At 46.9% G+C, this 21758-nt stretch overlaps 1 protein-coding gene and 1 long non-coding RNA gene across 3 annotated transcripts; one reads left to right on the top strand and one right to left on the bottom strand.

Moving 5' to 3' along the window:
- Positions 1-1635: 1635 nt before the first annotated feature.
- Positions 1636-21268, bottom strand: HSD17B7 (hydroxysteroid 17-beta dehydrogenase 7). 2 transcript variants are annotated; one of them, XM_081195642.1, is made up of 10 exons: positions 21153-21268; positions 18125-18328; positions 17377-17469; positions 14602-14733; positions 12519-12633; positions 8923-9117; positions 5391-5495; positions 4415-4471; positions 3031-3129; positions 1636-2097 (listed from the first exon to the last, which is right to left on the bottom strand). In XM_081195642.1, exons 1-10 carry the CDS (start codon positions 21185-21187, stop codon positions 2002-2004), a joined length of 1131 nt encoding a protein of 376 aa, XP_081051768.1. In that variant the 5' UTR covers positions 21188-21268; the 3' UTR covers positions 1636-2001. The 2 variants fall into 2 exon arrangements, with proteins under 2 accessions (XP_081051768.1, XP_081051769.1); XM_081195643.1 differs by lacking the exon at positions 14602-14733.
- On the top strand, positions 14740-17539 carry LOC308587827. The gene is made up of 2 exons (XR_014008535.1): positions 14740-15618; positions 17331-17539. It is a non-coding gene; the product is annotated as an uncharacterized lncRNA (long non-coding RNA).
- Positions 21269-21758: the final 490 nt, after the last annotated feature.

The raw sequence follows: 21758 nt of genomic DNA on the forward strand, positions 1-21758 counted from the left end.
AAAGAAATTACTCAAAACATTCACTCTAGGATGACATCCAACTATTCTACTTCCTGTTAAGCAATATTTTCACAATCATCAGACCCAAATGTCTCAAATTTGTTCATTTTCTTTTCACACTCAAAATCCAAAAGGGGTTCTCTATTATTACAGTGGTGCCTCGCAAGACGAAAAGAATCCGTTCTGTGATTCTCTTCGTCTAGCGGTTTTTTTCGTCTTGCGAAGCAAGCCCATTGAAGGATTAGCGGATTAGCGCTATTAGCGGCTTTTAGCGGCTTATCTGCTGATCGGATCAGCTGATAAACGGCTTAGAGCTATTAGCGCTATTAGCGGCTATTATCGGCTTATCTGCTGATCGGATCAGCTGATCAGCGGCTTAGCGGCTTAGAAAAAGGGGGGGAGGAATAAAACCCCGCAGGAACTTGCAAGACATTGTTGTCTTGCGAAGCAAGCCCATAGGAGATTCGTTTTGCGAAGCACCTCCAAAACGGAAAACTCTTTCGTCTAGCGAGTTTTCCGTCTTGCGAGGCATTAGTCTTGCGGGGCACCACTGTATTAATAAATGTCAGCAATGGTTTTTCTCTAATCAAACATATCAATTTTACCTCAAATAACTTCAAAAATCATTCCTCTATATTGAATGCAAGTGGAGAAAAAATCCAAATGAATGCAACCGAACACTGGAAAGGGCTCATTATGGAGCCTCCCTAGTGGCAAGGAAGACAGCAAAAAAGGCCTACTTTGCTGCCTCCATGGCATCCTCATCATGTCGTCCGGCAGAACTTTTTCAGACTGGACGGGGCCTTTTACAGGCTGGCCCAGAGGAGGTGGCGGAACCAACAGTAGCTGATGTGACTTGTTTGCAAAACATTTTGAGGATAAAATTGCCTGCATCCACCAAGACCTTGACTCTGCTGTTATAGCGGATGAATCTCGTGGGGTGTCCAGAGCAGTCTATTCCTGTTGTGTTTCTCCAAGGTGGCTGCATCAGGTGCACTCAGATCATGTCCTGGGATCACAAGGGCAGTTGCGCAGCTGCAACGGGGGGGGGGGATACTTCACCCATGGGAAATCAAACTATTGAGTGAACCCCTTCATGCCAGGTGATGCTACTGATAGTACTGATAGAAGGGAAATGCCCAATGTTCCTCTAAAGCATTTAAAACAGCTTCCCACTGATGATTGAATGGCAGAGTAGTACTGTCTGCGTAGGACAGCATTTCTGTTTTCCTACTCCCATGCATCCATCTCTCACTCTGCTTAAAATACAAACGACTTTGAGTTCTTGGAAAGAAGCTACGGTGGGAGGGGATGTTGACCAATCTTAGGGCTCATCCAGACTTCCGCTTGTCCTGCCACTTTCCCCAGGGAAAGCCCACTCTTTAGCGCCGAGTCCTAGCAAAGGTGAACTGGATTTTCCAGATTGGCATCCAGGGTGGCTCACAAGAGGAGCACTTCCACCATGCAAACACATGGAAAGGGTTAAGAAAGGGGTCCCCAAATGCATGTTTGGGTCAAAAGTGGAGCCAGGGCACAAACCGGCTCTACTTTGCTCTCTAGTAGGCAATGCCACACAACCTAATGGCAGGACTACCCCTCCCCCCCGAATGCCCACTTCTGAAGCAAGGACACAGCGACCCTTCATTTCATTTATTATTTGAAAAAGATCCTGCTCTGAGGAGTACAAAGGCTTCAGGAAACACGTAACGGGGAAAAGACAAATGCTGCAGTGATGTGAAGACACGGCAACTAAAAGGAGAGCAAAGGCATTATAAAATCCACGCTGGGGTGGGCAGGGACTCAACTGCAAGACTTTTTGGTCTCTTTCAGCATTTCAGCTTCATGACAGCCAAAAGATACATCTCTAGAGAGGTTTGCATTGCAAAAGGCAAAAGCCAGGGTGGGGTGGGGGTGAGGAGCCGAGGTTCTTAACTGTCCCAAGTGGAAGAAACTCGTTGCCATGAGGAATGGTGGCTAAAGACTGGCCTGGCTTTGCTATTTTTAATGCTGTGGGCTGTTGGACCTTGCAAGAAGTTGCTTCTCTAGTTCCAGGAGCTTCTCGTAAAGCTTCTCTGCGGTATCTTCACTGAGATCCATCTGAAAGACACAGCTGTGATCAGGACAGATTCCATAGAACCAGCAGTGTTTTCTTTCCTTTACCACAAGCCCACCCCCCACCCCCAGAGGAGACCCCAGAGCCATCCCTCCCTTCCATCAGCTAAAGGAACCTAGGAACTGTACACCACAGTTGCTGGCTCTGACCCAACTGCAGACGTGCGTAGTAGGCGGGCCCAGCTGCTTTCTTGGGGACATGAAGGTGGCAGGCGGCTGGCACTTCTCACTGCAAAGCCCCTGGGTTGCAAAGTGGCAGGAGCCATAAAACACTCTGCGCATCCATAGCCAGCCTTTGCCTGGTCACTGCAAGTGGGGAGTGTTGATGCGACCCCAGCCTGCCTGTGGCCCATGCAGTGGGAGACAACGCTGGCTTGGATGGGGCTTTGATCTAGTCCAGCAAGACACATCTTTCGCAGGTAAGTAACATTTAAAAATAAATGTAAGTTTTAGCCCTTCCTATCTCCAAAGCTCCAGGCGAGTAACATTCATTTCTATGGGGCTTTCTGCAGTGGAACTTTCTGGAAGATTCTGCTGCCTCTTAATGGAACTCAGAATCCACCCTCCAAGACAGCTGCCTTGCCTTGCCTCATGACGTAGGTCCTCCATGATTTCCCACGGCGTAGCGTGCACCAAAAGCATGAAAGCAATACAATGGTACCTCGGGTTAAGTACTTAATTCTTTCCAGAAGTCTGTTCTTAACCTGAAACTGTTCTTAACCTGAAGCACCACTTTAGCTAATGGGACCTCATGCTGCGGACGCACCGCCAGAGCACAATTTCTGTTCTCATCCTGAAGCAAAGTTCTTAGCCTGAAGCACTATTTCTGGGTTAGTGGAGTGTGTAACCTGAAGCGTATGTAACCTGAGGTACCACTGTACTCGTGACAACACAATGCACACGAAGGGGTCTACTTACCTTGCGGATCTCAACGTAGTTCTTCCCAAAGAATGTGGTGCAGCTGTGAAATTTCACCAGGGGGTCCAGCAACTCAGGCTTCTGCTTGAAGAGCCAAACCTAGAAAGGGGATGCAAACAAGAGAGCAGTTCTTTCCTTGCAAGTGCGTTTGACTCAAGACAACCGCTGCCAGTGCTGAAAACCCCTGTGGGGCTGGATTTGGATCTAAAGGGGCTCAAACGAGTTAACCCCATAATGTAAGCTGCCAGGGAGCCAACAGGCACTCTCCCAATGCTCCTCTCTGGACCTGGTGCAGAAGGTAGAATTAGAACCACTGTAATACAGTGCCCCCAATTCCCAGTCCAGGAGGATACCATAGTCAATGGTATCAAATGTCAACAAGAGATCAAGAAGGTAGAACAATGACTCACTCCCCCCCCCCCAGCAGTCCCCACTCTCTGCAGAGGTCATCCATCAGGGTGATCAAGGCCAACTCAGTTCCATGGCTAGGCCTGAACACAGATTCAAATGGATCTAAATAATCTGTGTCCTCCAAGAATGCCTGTATCTGCCCCACCACAGCCCTCTCCACCACCTTCCCCCCAAAGGAGGTACTGGCAACTGGCTGAGAGCTGTTCCAATCTGAAGGGTCCAGAGTGATCAGGGCAACTGCCTGTTTCATCTTGCTGTTCCATTGTCAGATAAGGACTCCACTAGCTTTCTCCTCTGGAAAATTCCCCAGAGCATTCAGGAACACATTGAGTTCCCTCAGTCTGCAAGGGTGAGACATCTGAATGTGTCCACCACTAGTCGTCAGTCCAAACTGAAGCAGATAATGATCTGATCATGACAAGGGAGGGCATGGCACTGCCCCATCCTCATTCCGTCCTTCATATCACTTGGGGCAAAGACTACATCAAGACTTTGCTCTGCCCAGTGTGTTGGAACCATGACCAACCGAGAAAGACCCATGGTAGTCACGAAGTCTTGAGCCAGCAGCCTCTGGGTGGATATTGAAGTCCCCTAGGGCCTGTTGTTATATAGTGAGACAGGCCCTGGACCACTCCCCCCACCCCCACCCAAGCGGCATTCACTCAGCCAGCCATCAAGCAACATCCCACACTATGATCGGCACAAACACACTCCCACCTGCAGGCAGGTATCAATCAGATCAAACAAACGGATGCAGCTAATGCGCATGCACACACACAGTTTCTGGCTGGGAGTGCAGACCAGAGTTGGCCCTACTCACATCACAGGGTGGGTGAGGGTGGGAGCAGCCAACAGGTTCCCCAGAAGAGGAAAGAAAGTGGCTGTGAACCTCTTGGTACATCGGCTATCGCAAGGCAAACGCGATGGATCAGACAGGCACAATGTACAACATGTCAGTGCCAAAGCATCTTACCAGTGCTTCTGCTCCATTGTACGGCGTCAGTGTATACGTGTTGGTAAAAAGGCGGAACTGGAGTTGCGGGGAGAGAAAAGCAAGAAGTCAGTTCTCTCTTCTTTCTGCTCCATGGCACTGAAGCTGGGGAAGCAGCTCCAGGAGGCCAAGGAAAACACCACCATCCTCTGCCCCCAAATAGCAGCCATATCCCTCTCTCATCCCACTAGAACTTGAAGACACCCAGCAAAGCTGAAGGTTGCAAGCTTCAGGGCAGACCCAGCACCAGATAAACGAAGGAGGCTGCTCCCACAAGAGGCAGTGATGGCTACCAATTTGGATGGCTTTAAAAGGGGAGACCAATTCCTGGAGGAGAAGCCACAATGGCCATGTTCTGCTTCCACTGTCCGAGGAAGTATGCTTCTGAATGCTGGTTGCTGTCCATCCCAAGTGGGAGAGGGCTCTGGCGCTCAGGTCCCACTATGGGGCTCCCGTGGGCACTTGGTGGGCTACTCCGAGAACAGGGTGCTGGAGCAGAGGGGCCCTGGCCTGACCTGAGAGGCTCTTCTGATCCTCTGACCCCAAACAAGAAACAGACAAAAAGGGCTTCCTCTATAGTAAAATACAGTGGTACCTCAGGTTAAGTACTTAATTCGTTCTGGAGGTCCGTTCTTAACCTGAAACTGTTCTTAACCTGAAGCACCACTTTAGCTAATGGAGCCTCCTGCTGCCGCCACGCCGTCGCTGCACAATTTCTGTTCTCATCCTGAAGCAAAGTTCTTAACCCAGTACTATTTCTGGGTTAGCGGAGTCTGTAACCTGAAGCGTCTGTAACCCGAGGTACCACTGTATACTGTAAAGTCTGATCGCGCCATATGCTTGTATTTGTTCCACTGACCACTTCAGCTTTTCTCTCTGCTTACAAGGGAATCTGAATCAGCCTCTAGTTCCTAGAACTTAAGGGTTTGCTGCAGTTTCTGAAGACCATCACACTCACCAGCCACAGAATGGGGAAAAATAACTTCCACACGAAAGGAGGCAAAATCTCAAACGTCATGTTGGTCATCACAACACCTGGACACACAACGCTAGAATACAGGCCCTGTTGAGAGATTGGGGGGAGAGAGAAAGAGATGGCTCCATGGGGCCACAGTGTGACACACACAACTGCTGGCAGACACCCACACGCACACCACGTAGACAGGGCTTGTGCCAAGTCTGCAACAGAAAGAGGTGCAAGCTAAATATTCCCTCCTGGTTTTGTTAACTTACTATTCTGCCCTTTCTACATGTGAACGGCATAAACTAGCACAAGAATTACTTCTGAATGGGAGGCGGAAATCCTGCATTTGGCTGACTTCAGAGCTGTGAAACCTGAGAGGTTTCCCCTGCCCATTCATTAGAAACCACTTTCTCTGCTATTGTGGAAGGATGGAGTGGAAAGAACGGCATCCCCAAGTCACTGCTTTACGTGTGATTGCATGTCAGTGTGAAGGAAGCTGGTCTCCAGAAATCCCTCACCCCCCAAAAAACATAAAGCCGCTGTGCAATTTCCAAAAGGACATGAACAGCAAAGGCACGACAAGGAGAGCAACAGCGTGGAGATGTGGACACAGCGCTTTTCTTTTTCTCCCTCCCCTCCAAAGCACCCAGTGAAACATCACCACACACATTGTGGAGGGGGGGCCCCAGTCGCAAAATGCACTTCAGGGCACCCACTGTTGGGATACTGCCAGGGAGACAAAGGCCATCATGCGCCCAAGCCGTCTCCGTTGCGATCCATCGACCTCCCGTAGATATAGTGGTGCCTCGCAAGACGAAAAGAATCCGTTCCGCGAGTCTCCTCGTCTTGCGGTTTTTTCGTCTTGCGAAGCAAGCCCATTAGCGTCTTAGCGGATTAGCGCTCTTAGCGGCTTGGCAGATCAGCTGATAAGCGGTTTAGCGGATCAGCTGTTAAGCGGCTTAGCGGATCAGCTGTTAAGCGGCTTAGCGGCTTAGGATCAGCTGATAAGCGGTTTAGCGGCTTGGAAAAAAGGGGGGAGGGGGGGGGAAACCGCAGGAACTCGCAAGACATTTTCGTCTTGCGAAGCAAGCCCATAGGAAATTCATTTTGCGAAGCACCTCCAAAATGGAAAACCCTTTCGTCTAGCAGGTTTTCCGTCTTGCAAGTCATTCGTCTTGCAGGGCACCACTGTAACGCAGTATCAGTCAATTAGCGACAGGAGCCCCAGAAATAGCTTGCCACATTCCAGAGCTCGTGCACGCTCTGTCAGCAGATACGTACAGCGAAAGGTGCACTCAGGAGAGCATATTTACAAGTTTATTCAGCGTTGGTCAGAACTAAGAGAAAACATGACTGCCTGCTACGATGTCTCAGGCACAGAGAGAAAACGAAAACATATACAAAAGCATAAACTTCCTGTGAACAGGAAATACGCAAACTCTGTGACTCAAAAAGGCTGCTCCCTTTTAAGGTGGAACGGAAATATCCTAACACCCACACGCCAGTGGAAAGCGATTTCATGTTGGATTTTTATGTCCTCTTAACAAATTATTCATAGATTGGGAGAATCTGAATAAAACAGCGAAGGTGGGCCTTGTGGGCTGCCAGTTGGATGAGGTACTGTGTGGACATCACAAAACAGAAGCTTCTAGTCCATATTAAATTATGGTGTGGACTAGGCCTCTGACTCATGTGGGGAAGGACGGCAGACAGAATGGAAAGGGCTTGTTGGGGAGGAACAGATGTGAGAAGCCACAGTGCAGTAGTCTGACCCAGAGAAGGGAGATCAGGGTTCAACTCCTGACTGGGAAGCCTTGGACAGCCTAAGCGACTTTCCAGGGTCATTGTGACTATTAAAATAGGACCCAGAGGAACAGCAATACACCTTGCCAAATTGCTCTCAGCTCTTAAAGGCATTTTAGAAAAAGAACTGTTTTATCATGAAATTGCTATTGGCCATGGTCAATTTTATTTCACCCCAATATGGAAAGAACATTTTACAGGGGGTATGGCAAACATAAATAAGACAAGATTGTGATACATCTTGCATATTTTTAAAGCACTCCATGGGTGACAGTGTATAATGCTGTCCAAAACAATGGCAAAATATGAACCAAAGTAACCAAAGTTTGTATTTATTCATTTCCTTGTACTTATATCCTACCCTTCACCATAATAGGAGCAGAGAGCAACAATGACATTAGCAGCAACATCACATATACAAAGATCTTGGTAAATAACAATGCTTTTACCTTGCATCTCAATGAGTCCAATGTGGGGGGACAACCAAATGTAATTTGGGAAGGAGTTCCATAATTTGGGGGCCACCACTGAGAATGCAGTCTCATTTTGTCACCCACACAGCACAAAACAGCTAAAATTCTATGTCCTGTATAAATTATGCAAATTAAACTACCGTAATTTGCTCAAGATCTGCATGATTTATTTTGCTTTCACTATTCACAAAAAGGAGAAATAGAAGAATAGTCAATCTGATAAAAGCCCCCCTTTCTCCACCCTCAAAATTCAGGCATATGACCAGGCATTGTCTGTTAACTTGAAAGCTTGTTTTTGCAGCCATGTGGATTAGAAACCTACTTTTAAAAATTCTGTAGCCAGTATCAAATTCTGTGGCTTGTCTTGAGTTTGTGCTGAACTCTCAAGACATTTGAGTACAAATGCTCCAGGGATTACTGTATTTTTCGCCCTATAGGGTGCATCTAGTTTTTTTGGGGGGAAATATTAAAAAAAAATTATTCCCCCCCCCCCGCCAGCCATGGGGCTGGGGTGGGGGAAGCCTGAGCTTCCCCTGACCCCAGCCCCCAGAACAGGCTGCTATTCGCAAACCTTGGGAGCCTGGCGGGAACTCCTGCCGGGCTCGCAAGGCTTGCGGACATCTGCCCGAAGCCTGGGGCGCGCTCCGGAGCACGGCCCGTGCTTCGGGCTGCAGGCTGCTGCCTGTAAGCCTTGCGAGCCCGGCGGGAACTCCCGCCAGGCTCGCAAGGCTTGCGGATAGCTGCCTGAAGCCTGGAGAGTGAGAGGGGTCGGTGCGCACTGACCCCTCTCGCTCTCCAGGCTTCAGCGAAAGCCTGTATTCGCCCCATAGGACGCACACATATTTCCCCTTCATTTTTGGAGGGGAAAAAGTGCGTCCTATAGGGCGAAAAATACGGTAAGCGGCGGTTCAGAAAAGTCGCAACACAATGGGAGGAATTGAGAGTCACACGACATCAAGTGTTCCACCACCACAAGCGTTTCCGCTTGCCAGACGGAGCGGCCCCCTCACTCTTCTCACCACATTCTGGGGGTCCCCACAACCCACACACCTCAGAGCCAATTTGGGAGGCATGAGGTGTGTAGAGGGGGACCCCATTGCAGATGTGTAAGTCCTTGCACAGCCTTCCACTGATGGGACTCACACCCGCTTATCTTGGCACACTTCGCCAACTTTCCTGAAAAGAATGCCACCTTCTTTTGCTTTCGGTCGGAAGGGCCTTTTGGAAGGACTAGGATAGGGTGCTCTCACCTGCTTGTTGAACCGGTTGTTCAGAGCCACACTTGTAAGGTCAGTAGCATATTTAGAAGAGCTGTAGGCCTCCTTGCCTTGCCTGTGCTGAAAGTCCTCAAGGCTGAAGTTAGATTTGCAGGCATTGACTGAAGAGGTCCAGACAAGCTTGCTGGGCTTTTCAACGCAGCAGAGCAGAGGCTCCAGGTTCCTGATCTGCAAAAATGAAGAAACCAGACTTTAACAAGGCTCCAGGTTCCTGCCTTAAGAGGCATACAATATAGAACAGAGGTTCCCAAACTGTGCTCCACAGACCACTAGTGGTCCACCAGGGTCTTTCAGGTGGTCCACAGTATGCCTGTGGATTTGCGTTTGAAGACAGGAGACAGGACATCCATCGCATTAAATATTTATATTGATTTTTAACTGTTTTAATTGCTTCTTTTATTTCTTATATTGTATTTAAATTTTGGATTTGAAGAAATTTAAATTGTAATACTGTACAATGTGAAATAAAAGCAGCAATAAAAACACAGTTAAAATAATTAAAAATATTTAATATATTTAATATCAGAATTCAAACTGTAATATAATATATAAAAAACAAAAGGAGCAATAAAAATATAATTAAAAATCATACAGCACCTATCATAGTGCACTACAATTACTACAAAGGGCGAAAAATCATTGTCCACTAAGCCCCTCTGCAATTTTCAAATGGCCAATGGAGGAAAATGTTTGGTAACCCCCGATACAGATCCTTCCTCACAAGTTCTACTTGCAAGAAGTATGTTCTGCATTTTCATCTATGAAAGAAAAAAAGATTATAAATCAGAATGAGTCTGGCATTTAAAAATTTTTTTTAATCAATATTATTTCAGAATACAGTGTTACCTCCGGTTATGAACTTAATTTGTGCCGGAGGTCCGGTCTTAAGCTGAAACTGTTCTTAACATGAGGCGCGCTTATGCTAATGGGGCCTCCCGCTGCCACCATGCGACTTCCGCTTGCATCCCGGGGCAAAGTTCGCAACTAGGGTTAGCAGAGCTCATTACCCGAAGCATCCGTAAGGAGGACGGTACGTAACCCGAGGTTCCACTGTATACATTCTAAAACAAAGCTGACCCATACTCAACAGAACCAACAGGATTTCCCCAAAGATCCCTAAAATACTTTACAAATATATTTACTTTCCTGTCCATACAACATGACTTATAACAGTATACACTGGATAAACATATTCTTCTTAAGTGAGCCACAAGTCAGCATAAACCTTTGGAACGGGTCTTTGGTTTCCAATTTCACAGCACAGGCGTGAAATTGTAACACAGTACTTTGCATCTTCACTCATGCGTTATAGATGCCCGGCAGCGTCGCCACTGTCCGTGGACAAGAGGTTCTGCCCTTCTTGACAGTTAAGGTCCCACCTGCTTTGCAAGTAAAACCTACACCATCACGATTGTGTTGCCCCAACTCACCCCTGCCTCTCCTGCCACCAGGCACACATTACAATTATGCACTGCGACAGGAGCCCACAGACATAGAATCTGGCACAGGTAGGACCAGTCCGTGTGCCCACTACCCTGCTGACTGCAAGATGCCACAAACTTTGATTATCCATTCTGCAAAAGTAAAGAGGAGTCAAATACATTAGCTCCATGCAGTGGACACTAAAGGAAATGACAGGATACAATTATGGAGATAAAGCTACTATACTGGGATTCTATTGTTAATATTTTTTGCCCTGTGTGGCCAAATTACAGCTTACAAGATTGCCTTTAAACGTTGTTTGCTGGAAGTCCACTGAAAGGACCAGCAGTGAGTTCAGCCCTGAAGTCAATGAGGCAGAAATTTTGGTCAGCTTTTCTGTCAGCTACCAACCCGTTGTGAAATCGGCAGATCACATCCAGAAAGTCAAACCAGATGCTGCTGGCGCAGAATTAAGCCCTCGTGCTAAAAAAGCAACCACACCAAAACAAATCTACTGAGACTTCTTCAGTTTTTGAGAATTAGCACACTCAATTTAATATTCTGAGACCAGCAACAGCCACCAAAGATGAGAGCTAGAGATATTACACTACAGTGACTGACAAAGGACTGGCAAACTTACCTATGCAAATAGGCGTCCTTATTCTTATCTGTGGAAGGCTCAGTGGATATACCAATGTATTAACTAAAGAGGTGAGAGCTTGTTCACAACCATCTTTAACTCTGGAATGTAGGGCAACGTTGCACAATACATAGATCACCTAGAATAATGTCTTGCAATACATGTATAAACGCCCAGATAACATCTGCACCGCACTTCTTGCTAGATCCCCTATTGGACTGAGGAGAATGTTGCAAGCTCTACATGAATACTGTGATCAGCATGAGCTCCAACCCAACTATGCTAAGACCAAGATCATGGTCTTCTCTGCCCGACCGAGACTCTATCGATGGTCGATGAACGGGATCCCCCTAGAGCAGGTTAACTGCTTTAAATATCTGGGACAAGTAATACGGTCAAATAGGTCTTTTTCTGGCCCATAGAGACTATATAACAACTAACGCATCTAAAGCAGCCATCCAGATTAGATCTCTATATGCTAAGAATCAGGCTCAATCAGTGAAGATAGCTTTGAGACTCTTTCAAATGAAAGTCCTCCCCCTTCTTTTGGTGGGCATCTCTTTAGGCTCCCGTAGGGACTTTTTGAAACTGGATTCTATCCAAACGCGATTCCTTAGAGCCATCCTTAGGATTCCCCCCTCGGTAGCGGGTGCGGTTATGAGACTAGAGGTCGGCTGGCAAGCTCTACGGTATGTGGCCTTGAAGACGAAGCTCTGGCTATGGCTCAAGCTTTGTTTTAAACCAGTGGGTATTGCCCCCTTGATATTGAGGGACGATTTCCAATCATCTTGGGAAAGGGAGGTCACTAACGAGGTTCAATCCTGCGGATTGTCTCACCTTTACTTTGAGTCTATGACGTACAATCAAGCTAGAGCTGTGATCTCCCGGAGACTGAGTGACATTGCCAGACAAGAGGACATAGCCCAGGTAAAACCAGGGATGTTCCTAGGGGACCAGATCTATCGGACCATACCAGCCCCCTACCTTGCAGAAATTCACTATGTGGAATACCGTAGACTTCTTACAGCGGCCAGATTAAATGTCCTTGACTCTGCGATATTGTGGGGAAGGTACAGGGGAGTACCATACGCCCAGAGAACCTGTCATTGTGCCATGGGTGTGGTTGAGTCCACCAAACACATTCTCTTGACTTGCCCTTCTTATGCAGAGCTTAGACAAAATTTTATAGACCCACTCCTATGTCAATCTAGCTCCCTACCTGGAGAAAACCAGGTTTTACACTTGCTGAATAACATCACTAGAGCTATACCTTCCTTGGTGGCCAAATTTCTTTTTTTAGCTTTTAAGCGTCGCAAGACTTTAATTGATTGTATTGATATGGGGCTATCTGTTTAGCCCATTTTAGTGTTGGCTAAGCTCTAAAATCTTCTTGGATGTTTTAACTGTGTATTGACAATTGTACTTTTTTCTGACTGACGGTCGAATAAAAGGTTGATGATGATGAACACCAGGACGTGTGACAAAAACTAGGTAAAAGCTTCCCTACCAGAACAAAATGTCCGAAGAGATTTGTTTCAAAGACCTCCTGAAGGTTGTCTGCAGTGACCCTGTCCTCTTGGCTCATCAGCCCCTCTGCCGTAGTCAGCATCTGGTATGCCCTCCTGAAAACAGGGGAAGAGGTTAGAGCGTAGAAGAGAGGACTGCTGCCCTTAAGAGAAACCGCCAACCAATATTATGGTCCTTGCAACTAAATGTGAGGGTGGGTGGAGATGGCTTATGCCGGCAAAAAGGAAGCAATCTTTGGGAAATGACAGAAACTGTAGCTGGTTTTTATTTGGAACGTTGTTAAACTGTGATCCAAGGACTACCACTAATCCCAGGTGGTCCCCATGATTACAATGAAAGGAACAGAAGAGCAAGTAAAATAAATAAAAGAGCCAGAATGTTATTGGATGTTTTAATTACATGCTGAAGAGGCGGTTGGTTTTTTAAATGCTAAACTGAAAAGTCTTTATGTTAGTTGCCCGGTTGGCCACTGGTGGAAACAGGATGTTGGATGAGATGAACTCTTGGCCGGATCCAGCTGTGCCCTTGTGTTCTTTTCAGCACTGCAAGCAGTTGCAGGAAATTTCTATGAACCCCCTTAGCTGTGTGCACAGCTTTCCTCTGGATCACATCCACAAAGAGACAAATATAATAGTTGTGTTTGAATTTGAGAGATTCTTCAAGCAGCCTCCCAGGTTGTGGCTGTTAAGAAGCAAACCAAAATGGCAGCTCAGTTCAACCAAGAGCTGCTACTCTAGAACAAAGATTTCAGAAACAGTGGCCACATTCACATGGATTGTTGAACAAGCTATGATGAGTCTCAGAGGAAAGAAACCACAGCTTGGCTTGCTCAATTTTGTGTGTGTCTCCCTCCTGTCTGTTATCCCAAAACCATCACATTGCTCCTGTAACTGGCATTGCTTCGCCATCACCAGCTTCCTTACAATTGGACAGTTGCGCAATCAAAGTGAGAAATTTTCACAGATTTTCATTGCTCTCCACATGCCCCAAGCCAAACCAGCTGCCCAGCGCAGACACACACCATGCTGCCTTAAGATCAGAAATTCAGAATCCATTAAGTGACCGGGGAGACTTTTGCCCTGCAGGTCTCCTGACAACATCCCCATTAGGTCGTTTTTTTAGGGGGGGTTTTAAGTACCAATTTGCTGGCTGAAGTGATATAATTTGTGGGTAGGTGTAATGATCAGGATAGCCAACTTTAAAAAGTTGTGGTGTTTTCAACACAACAGTCCTGTATAGACAGCAACGTAGCAAAGCAGGTCAAACCTCTTTCAATTTTATGTCCATTGGCATCACAACCTGAGGCGAGAGGCCTACTTCTGGAAAAGTAGCACCAAGAGCTGCTTAGCCTGGGGAGTAGCTTTGTTTTCCCACAGGTCTTGCCTCACACTTCTGGAACTTCATGAGTATCTGTCTGTGACAGGACACCGAAACAAAGGTTACAAAACCAGGATGCTGGCTCAGGCGTCATGAAAAACCAAAAAAGCCAAGAATGAGCCATGGTTTCAAATCATGATTTGCTGTCTGGAAATAAACCATGGTTAGTGTGGGGTGGAATCAAACACTTAAAAAACAACAACCCACAGTTGGGCTAACTGAACCATGGCTTTGTTTTATGTGTGAACAAAGCCTATGAGGTGCCTGATACTTCGGGATTCTTGTGGTAAAAAGCCAGGTGTGTGTCTGGAAATAATTAGCAATGGGTCAGAGGAAAAGTGGAGCTGTCCACTTCTACAACAGGAACAAAGCTAGCAGAAAGCATATTGCAGTTGGCAGGAAACCTAAAACAGAAGGCAGATTTGATGTTATTTTTGATTGGCAGAATGCACAGCAGTGTGAGGTAGCAGGGATCCATCCTGTTGCCAGAGATAGCCAACAGCTACAGCTACCTTAGAAAAGTAACAATACCTGGTTGTTGATTCCTCAGCAGTATAACCTACCTTGGAGGCTCATCATCAGAACACACAAGATGAAGATAGCAAACAACTTTATGCAAATAAGGACTGCTACATAAAACCAAGACAGAAATGTAGTTCCCGTGTCACAAAGGAAGTAGCACATACTGGGCAAAAGAGGACTTTGCTTCATTTTGTTCCACTTGAGGATGTTCCATCACTGAAGCTAGACAGGTTTGGGGCTGGTCAGTATTTGGATGGGAGACTGCATGGGAAACCCATGTGTCTTGCTTTGAACTCCTTAGAGGAAGAGCAGGATACAAGTGTAAATAGAACAGGCAGTTGTTAGGTTACAGGTTAGATATTTTAAGCCGTTTCAGGATTCTTCTCTGGGAACACTAGCTCAATGCGTTTCAGTGGTCTAACAAGGAGATCACACTCGGTTTGACAAAATGCAGATTACAGAAAATACACGTCAATGGTGTTCTCACGGTTCGAATTTGTGTGCGTCTTCCCCATTTCTAAAAAGGATGAACTCAAAAATTGGGAAAAAAGAAAAAGGAATGAGTGCAGGCACAGAAAGGAAAACAGGTAAATATTAAGACATTGCAGCTTGGATAACTGAGAAAGCACACAGGGTAACTTGCCGCCCAGAGCTCCTGAGCCTTTGACAGTTGTGTATAAGGAGGAATTTTGGCAGATGCAGCTTATCGTGTCAAAGGGGTGAACAAGGGGCTGCACCTGCTGAAATGCCTTCTTCTATTCAGTAATTAAAGAGAGACTGGAACCTTCCCTCCCCTTGCATCTGAGGGCACAATCTGTGGCTCACAAGAACTTGATAGAATCCAGAAATTAGGAAACAAACAAGAAACTCTCTAGTCTACATGGTTCAGAGATGCATTTGAAAATGTGGGGGGTCTCAGTCAAGGCGTCAAGTGCCAATGCCCAAATGAAAGTATTCCCAACTCTCATATGTTTAGGTTCATACATCAAGACATTTCTCAAGGTCCAGCCCGTGTTTTTGATGCAAACATTTTAATTTTTATTCTCACAGTCCTTTTTTGGACTTACCCTTCTAGTAAGCTCACAGACTAAAAAGATGGAGGCTGGGAAAAGAACACGATAGAAAAGAGCAGAAACGCAATGAGGAAAACGAACGAGGAGGTAAAGGTTGAAAGCAGGGAAGTCTCAGCCACTATTTCAATATATAATTCTATTTCAAAATAAAGTCAAATGAAAGTGCCATCCAAAGGACAGAACAAGGAACAGTGCGAGGCAACAGAGATGAAGCAGCACTCTTAGGTTTGGCAGACAGGATGAGGCCAACAGAATGGTGAGAATTTGGAAGGACAAAGGTCAAAGAACAAGAGACGAGAGATGAAGGCAAGATCTTGAAAGCAAGCAGCAAGAGTTTACGGCAAATGGGACACGGAAAAGGGAGACAGCGAAAAGGAGAGAGGAAATAGGATCCTCAACTTATTCCAGATACAGATATTGTAACAGGACTGCTAGACAGTCTTCCTGTGTTTCCAACTACACTGACAAGGGCAAGTGAACTGCAAACGTCACACATGTTCCAGGGGAGGTTTGTTGCCGTCTTACTGGTCTAGCCACCTGTTCAACATAAAAGCACTGTTCCTGTCACACAGGGGTAGGTAAGTGTGAGTGTGTGTAGCTGGATTCAGTCAATTTGTTTCATTTGGGGGGGGGGAGACTAGCAAATATTAGCATTAATACTTAGTGCAGACCCATAGATATTAATGGGACATAAGTCAGTCAGGTAACTAAAGTTTCATTGAGTTCCATGGGATGAATTCTACTACACAGGTGCACTATGGGAGGCACACAATGAATCTCACTAGTCCTCTGCCAAAAAGAGAAGGTTCTTTTTTTGGGGGGGGCTGGAGAACCCACAGGAAATGCTTACACTAACAGGACCACTGGAAGGGCACAATGCTGAATTCCTCCCTGTGAGTCAAAGTATGACTGGACACAGGATCCAACCCATATATTTTGCATTTAGGCAGATCCCAACTCGAGTCCCCGTCCCTCTGCAGGCTCCTCTGTGCATGTTTAAGTGGGCTCATGCAGACTGACACCAATTATGTCTTAATGGTGTAATTCCCCCTCCTTCTTCACATTAGTTCTCTCTCTCTCTCTCTCCCTCTCTCCCTGAACAGAATATAAAACTTCACACATCTGACAAAGTGGATGCAAATCCTTGAAAGAGAGATTGTTAGATTTTACACGTCACAAGAGTCTGTTGTTTTTGCAGCAGCAGGCTGACAAGGCAACACTTCTGAACACACACACACATATATAAGCGAACATAAATACCAGTGTGAACTCACTATGCAATTTTCTTATTAATTATTAATTTACACACCACTTATATGCCAAAATGGCTTCTGATACACTTAGCTTCTAATATGTTTCACATTAGGAACATTGGAGGTGGAGGCCTTGAGGTGGAGGGTTGAGAGGCAGAATCAGATAGAATAGGGCTTTGTTTGGTTTTATTCCTTGTTTACTTCTCAGTGCTGTCACATAATCCAATGTACCTCTGCAACAGTGAAGGGTAACAAGCAACTAAACAAACAAATACACACACTCTGAGGAAGCTTCACTTTTTTAAACCTCTAATAAGAGCCTATTAATTTTCTTCCTGTATTATACGCAGGAAAGGAATTGCAATGCTAAGAGGGCAGCCTTGTGTCAGATTTTGCTCACTGACAAACTGCAGCATTCTGTCTCAGAAGAGAAATGTTCACATTCCATAACTTTAGGTTTGTAACATGTGGGGTGGAGGCCGGATAAAGAGTGAGGTCCAGGCTTTGTTTCCCTGGACAACCCTGCCTAAGTAACTCCATGTCCTCCCCTCCTATCCACAAAGCCAGGCAGAAAATGAAGACGAGCAACGGAACAGTTAGATATCTAACATACCTGGAGAAGATGCCACGTATAAATGCCCATAAACTGATACGTGGATTTACCATGATCCCAGCATTCAAAAAGAGATAATCCAAACGATGAAATCTACACCAAAACAAAAAAAGGTGGTTATTGAAAGGATGGGAAAGCAGCATTAAATAGCAATTAAGCAGAACTGGAGTACCCCAGAATTTAAAATATATTTATTTTTTAATAGGATTCATACACCAATCATCCCAAACCTCTAAGTAGTTTATATAAAAGTTAGTAATTTCTCCCCCTAATGTCTGGTCCAACACCAAATCTTTCTGGGGAAGCACACTAGGGGTGAATTCTCATAATCAAGAGGTCAAGCTTGCCCTAAACTGTTTTAGGCTGCAGGCTGGAATGCTCTTCCATTTGGGGGAGGAGGGGCAGAAACCTCCCTACATACAGAAAGCTAGTATGCCAGGGGATTATGATGAAACATTTCCCCTGAGATACTTACTTTCTACCAGCAAGGAGTTTCTTCATAGAGTACAGTAGAACATTTCAGCATATGATTTCACCCCATCTATAGCTTAAGGAAGACCTGATTCTGCCAGTTGTGCAAACCACTTCTCTTGGCCGTCACACATCACGCAATCACATCTCAGAACAGGTCCAGTTCAAGTAAGAAAAGGAAGTCCTGTAAAGGTGATGAGTTAAGGAAGCCGCTCCCTGGAGAACAGCCCCACAGCACAGGCAGCCTAAGCAAACCATTCCTGCTCCCCCCACATACCTTGCCTTGATCTCTTCCGCTGCGCGTAAGACAGAGGCCATCTTGCTGACATCTATTTGAACTATGCTGACATCTGCACTGGGGAAGCAGGACAACAGGTGGTTACGGGTGGCGTTTGCCTTCTCCAGGTTCCTGCAGGCCAAACACACGTGGAGGCTGGCATCTTCCTGGAGGAGACGCTCACACAGCGCAGATCCAATTCCACTGCAACAGTAAGAGCACAGGATCAGGGCCAGACATAGAGCGTCCGGCATCACAACTCCATACAACTGAAGGCTTCTCCCGGTCTCAGGGAGCCCTTCCTTTGACGACCAAAAGAGCAACACCTCCCAGATCGGTTAAGTGCAACATGCCCAGCCTGCCATGTGGCCCAATATGATCCTACTTTCCGAGATCCAAACTGAAAACACTCCCTTCGGAACAAAACCAAGAACTTTGCAGTTTCAAGGGTCTCTCCTCTTCCTTCTGGGTATTTTGCACAGCCCCACATGAAATAACGTGCCTTCACAATTAGCGAGCAGGACATTTGAGAAGTCTCTGATGATTGCCCTTCTTGGTTTATTAAAACTAGCAGGGAGGAGAGGTCTATCTGAGTCTAGAAGGTTGCAAATCCCTCCCTGAAAGAGGGAGAGTAGGACTGTGACAATGACACGTGTCTGAACCCACATTTGAGTTCACCATTCACAAGCACTCATACACACACTGCCAACAATTGTGACTGCATTTTCTATGGATACGTGTTAATCCTTAATTTGATGCCCACAAGCAGTTAAATTACAATTTAAGCAGGCAGCAAATCCTGCCCTACACAGACACCATGATCTAAAGAGTGAAAGAATCCCTAACTAGTCTCAAAAGCCTACAGAAAGTAAGTGTGACAATTTGCCACAGAAACCATGGAATGGCTATATAAACTCAGTTCATAAGTATTTAAAGCTATCTGGAGATCCGCTAGGAAGACACAAGTTTGCCCTGATGGAGCCCCAATAGGAAACACCTCAAGCAAGAACAAGGACTTGACCCCAAGACTGTGATTTCAAACCTGAGAGGAAGGCATAGGACATAGAAGCAAGGACTGAAGGAGGAGGATGGTTCACTCAAGCAAGGGCGAAACTAGCCTTTTTAAAAAAAATAACAACCTGGGGCAAAAATTCAAATAAAAATCCTGCTAGCACTGCACTCAAGAAGATTTCAACTAGGAATCAGTTATCTAGCTACGTAAGGGAAACCTGGAAAGCTTTCAAATGGAGGTACACAACTACGAAAGCCATGCATTCAAAGGACACTTGGGAAGCCTTGCAGAGGCCAAATGGGAGCTCTGGATATTGATTATGCATCCCTCTGAGCAGGAACCCCAGGAACTCACAGTTTCACGATACACAGGTTCAGTGATCCGAAAGCAGCTGTACTGAACTTTCAGAGATGAACCATTTTGGGGGCTAGTTTTCCAGGAGAAGGAAAATGTCCATAGGAATAGTATGCAAAATTTTCTCTGGGCAATATATTGGTCTAGCTGTTACAAACCCAGAATTATAATAAAGTAACCGCTTGCTTCAATGTGAAGAAAGGAACAGAGGCAGTGGCTGAAGTGAAGAGCAGAAGGCAGCAGAGCAGCCTGGCTTGGAGAGGAGTGCAAATCAAGGCTGCAGTAGCTTGGCTAGTGGCAAGTCAAGTGCTCCACTTGGAGGACTACTTCTTACTCTAATCATTCACCACCCATACAGCCAACTGTGGCTCATCTTGAATGAGCAGCATCCTGGTGCATGCTGCTGAAGCGCACTCCCCCTCCACCCCCTTCTTATCCCCAGCCAGGAAGAAATAAACCAGAGCTTTGGCTTGGCATTTTGTGTTAACCAGCAGCAAACTGAGAACAACTCAGTTTCCGCTCAAGCTTTCTTTAGAGCAGTGGTTCCCAGCATTTTTTGGCCATGCACCCACCTAAGCATCTCTAAAATCCTGACACCCCCCCCTTTATTCTAAACTAAAAACCCCAGAACACTTTTACATATGCTCATAATGCAGGCGCTTCAGCCCCTTCACCAGCAGATGCCCCACTGAATTCAATGGGGCTTCCACTCTCAGCGAAGTGAAATTGGGACTCTAGTTTTAGGCTGCAATCCTGTGCACACTTACCTGAAAGTACACCCCACTGAACTCAGTGAAGCTTATTCCTTTTGAGTGGCTATGTACAGGATTGCACCCTTGGTTGTTGTTTCCCCATACCTTTGCTATCTCTACAATACCTTTTGAGGTGGGATAACCAGCAGTGCACATGGCATTCCAAATATGGCCACACCGTGGATTTACAAATATTGGCTGTTGTGTTTTCAATAATGTACAGAGACTTCAAAACAAAACAAAAAAGATCTCTAAGAAGCAAGATATAAAGCACATTACAATAGTGTTAAAATCCAGTGATAAACTTTGATTCCAGACACTATTAGTGCCTCTCAATGTTTATCAAATCTACAAAGCAACCAGTACTGTAATATTAAACATATTTGCCTTGCAAGACGGATGTCGACACTTTCCTAGAAAGCCAAGGTATGAAATCCACCCTCTTCACTGCTGTTGTCACAACTGTTCACACACAACATTTAAAGCACATTCCAAAGCACATCATTCTGCGCGCTGCTCTTTGCTCCTTGCAGAGCTAACAGTTCCCAGGGAAAGAGCGAGCTTGGAGGGGGCTTCGAAATGGGCTGCAGCCTCTGCCCCCGAGGAGCTCAGTTAGGAGAGCACGAGACTCTTCGTCCCAGAGCTGCAGGTTCGAGTCCCGCGTGGGGAAGGATTCCTGCCGGGCAGGACTAGATGACCCTCGTGGTCCCTTCCAACTGACAGATCTGCGCCCCGTGTGGCTTTGACGCCCCGCCGGACCCCTCGCCCAGCGCCCCCGCCAGGCTCCCAGCGCCGCGCTCCCCGCACTTCGGCCGCTCCTTCCTTCTCGGCGCCGCCGAGTCTCCCCTTGCGAGCCCGGCTCCTCCGCGCCGCTGCCGGGCGGGTCCCCGGGCCGCCCCTCCCTCCTTACCTGCTGGCGCCGGTGACAACGGCCACCTTCTGCATGGCGAGCGGCGGCGGCGACTGGAGGCTGGAGGCGAGCGCCGCGGGACGAGCCGCCAGAAGCCGGGCTTGGCCCCGCCCAGGCCCCGCCCCCGACTCCAAGCCCCGCCCCCTGGCCCAATCAGAGGCCTCGCTCGGGGCCGAGCGGCCGAGTGGCGTGACGGTAGCCCGATGGCGGGGCAGGCGCCCAAGGGAGGCCGGGCAGGGCCTGGGAGAGGGCGCCAGGCCTGTCCATCACCGCCCCTCGGGCTCCTCATTGGTTGGCTGGGCCGTAAGGAAGTCGGGGCCTCGAGGCGGGTCAGGAAGAAGAGCCGCGTGAGGGGGGGGGGGCAGTCAGTGCAAAAGAGGCGCGAAGGAGGGAGCTGCCTATGCGCGCAGCCTTCGGACTCCGGTGGCGTCTTCATCCCCCCAGGAGAGCCCGAGGGGCCGCGCTGAGCGAGAGTCAGGCTCCTGGGACTGAGAGGAGGGCTCCCCGGAAAACACGACTCCCGTCTTTCCAAAAGGGAAATTCTTCTTCTTTGGGGCCAAAGGGGTCGAACTTTTCTTAGTTTTGCGGAGGCATTTGGCTAATTAA

The sequence above is a fragment of the Podarcis bocagei genome (assembly GCF_964188305.1).
Source record: "Podarcis bocagei genome assembly, chromosome: 5".
In the NCBI taxonomy this organism is placed as follows: Eukaryota; Metazoa; Chordata; class Lepidosauria; order Squamata; family Lacertidae; genus Podarcis; species Podarcis bocagei.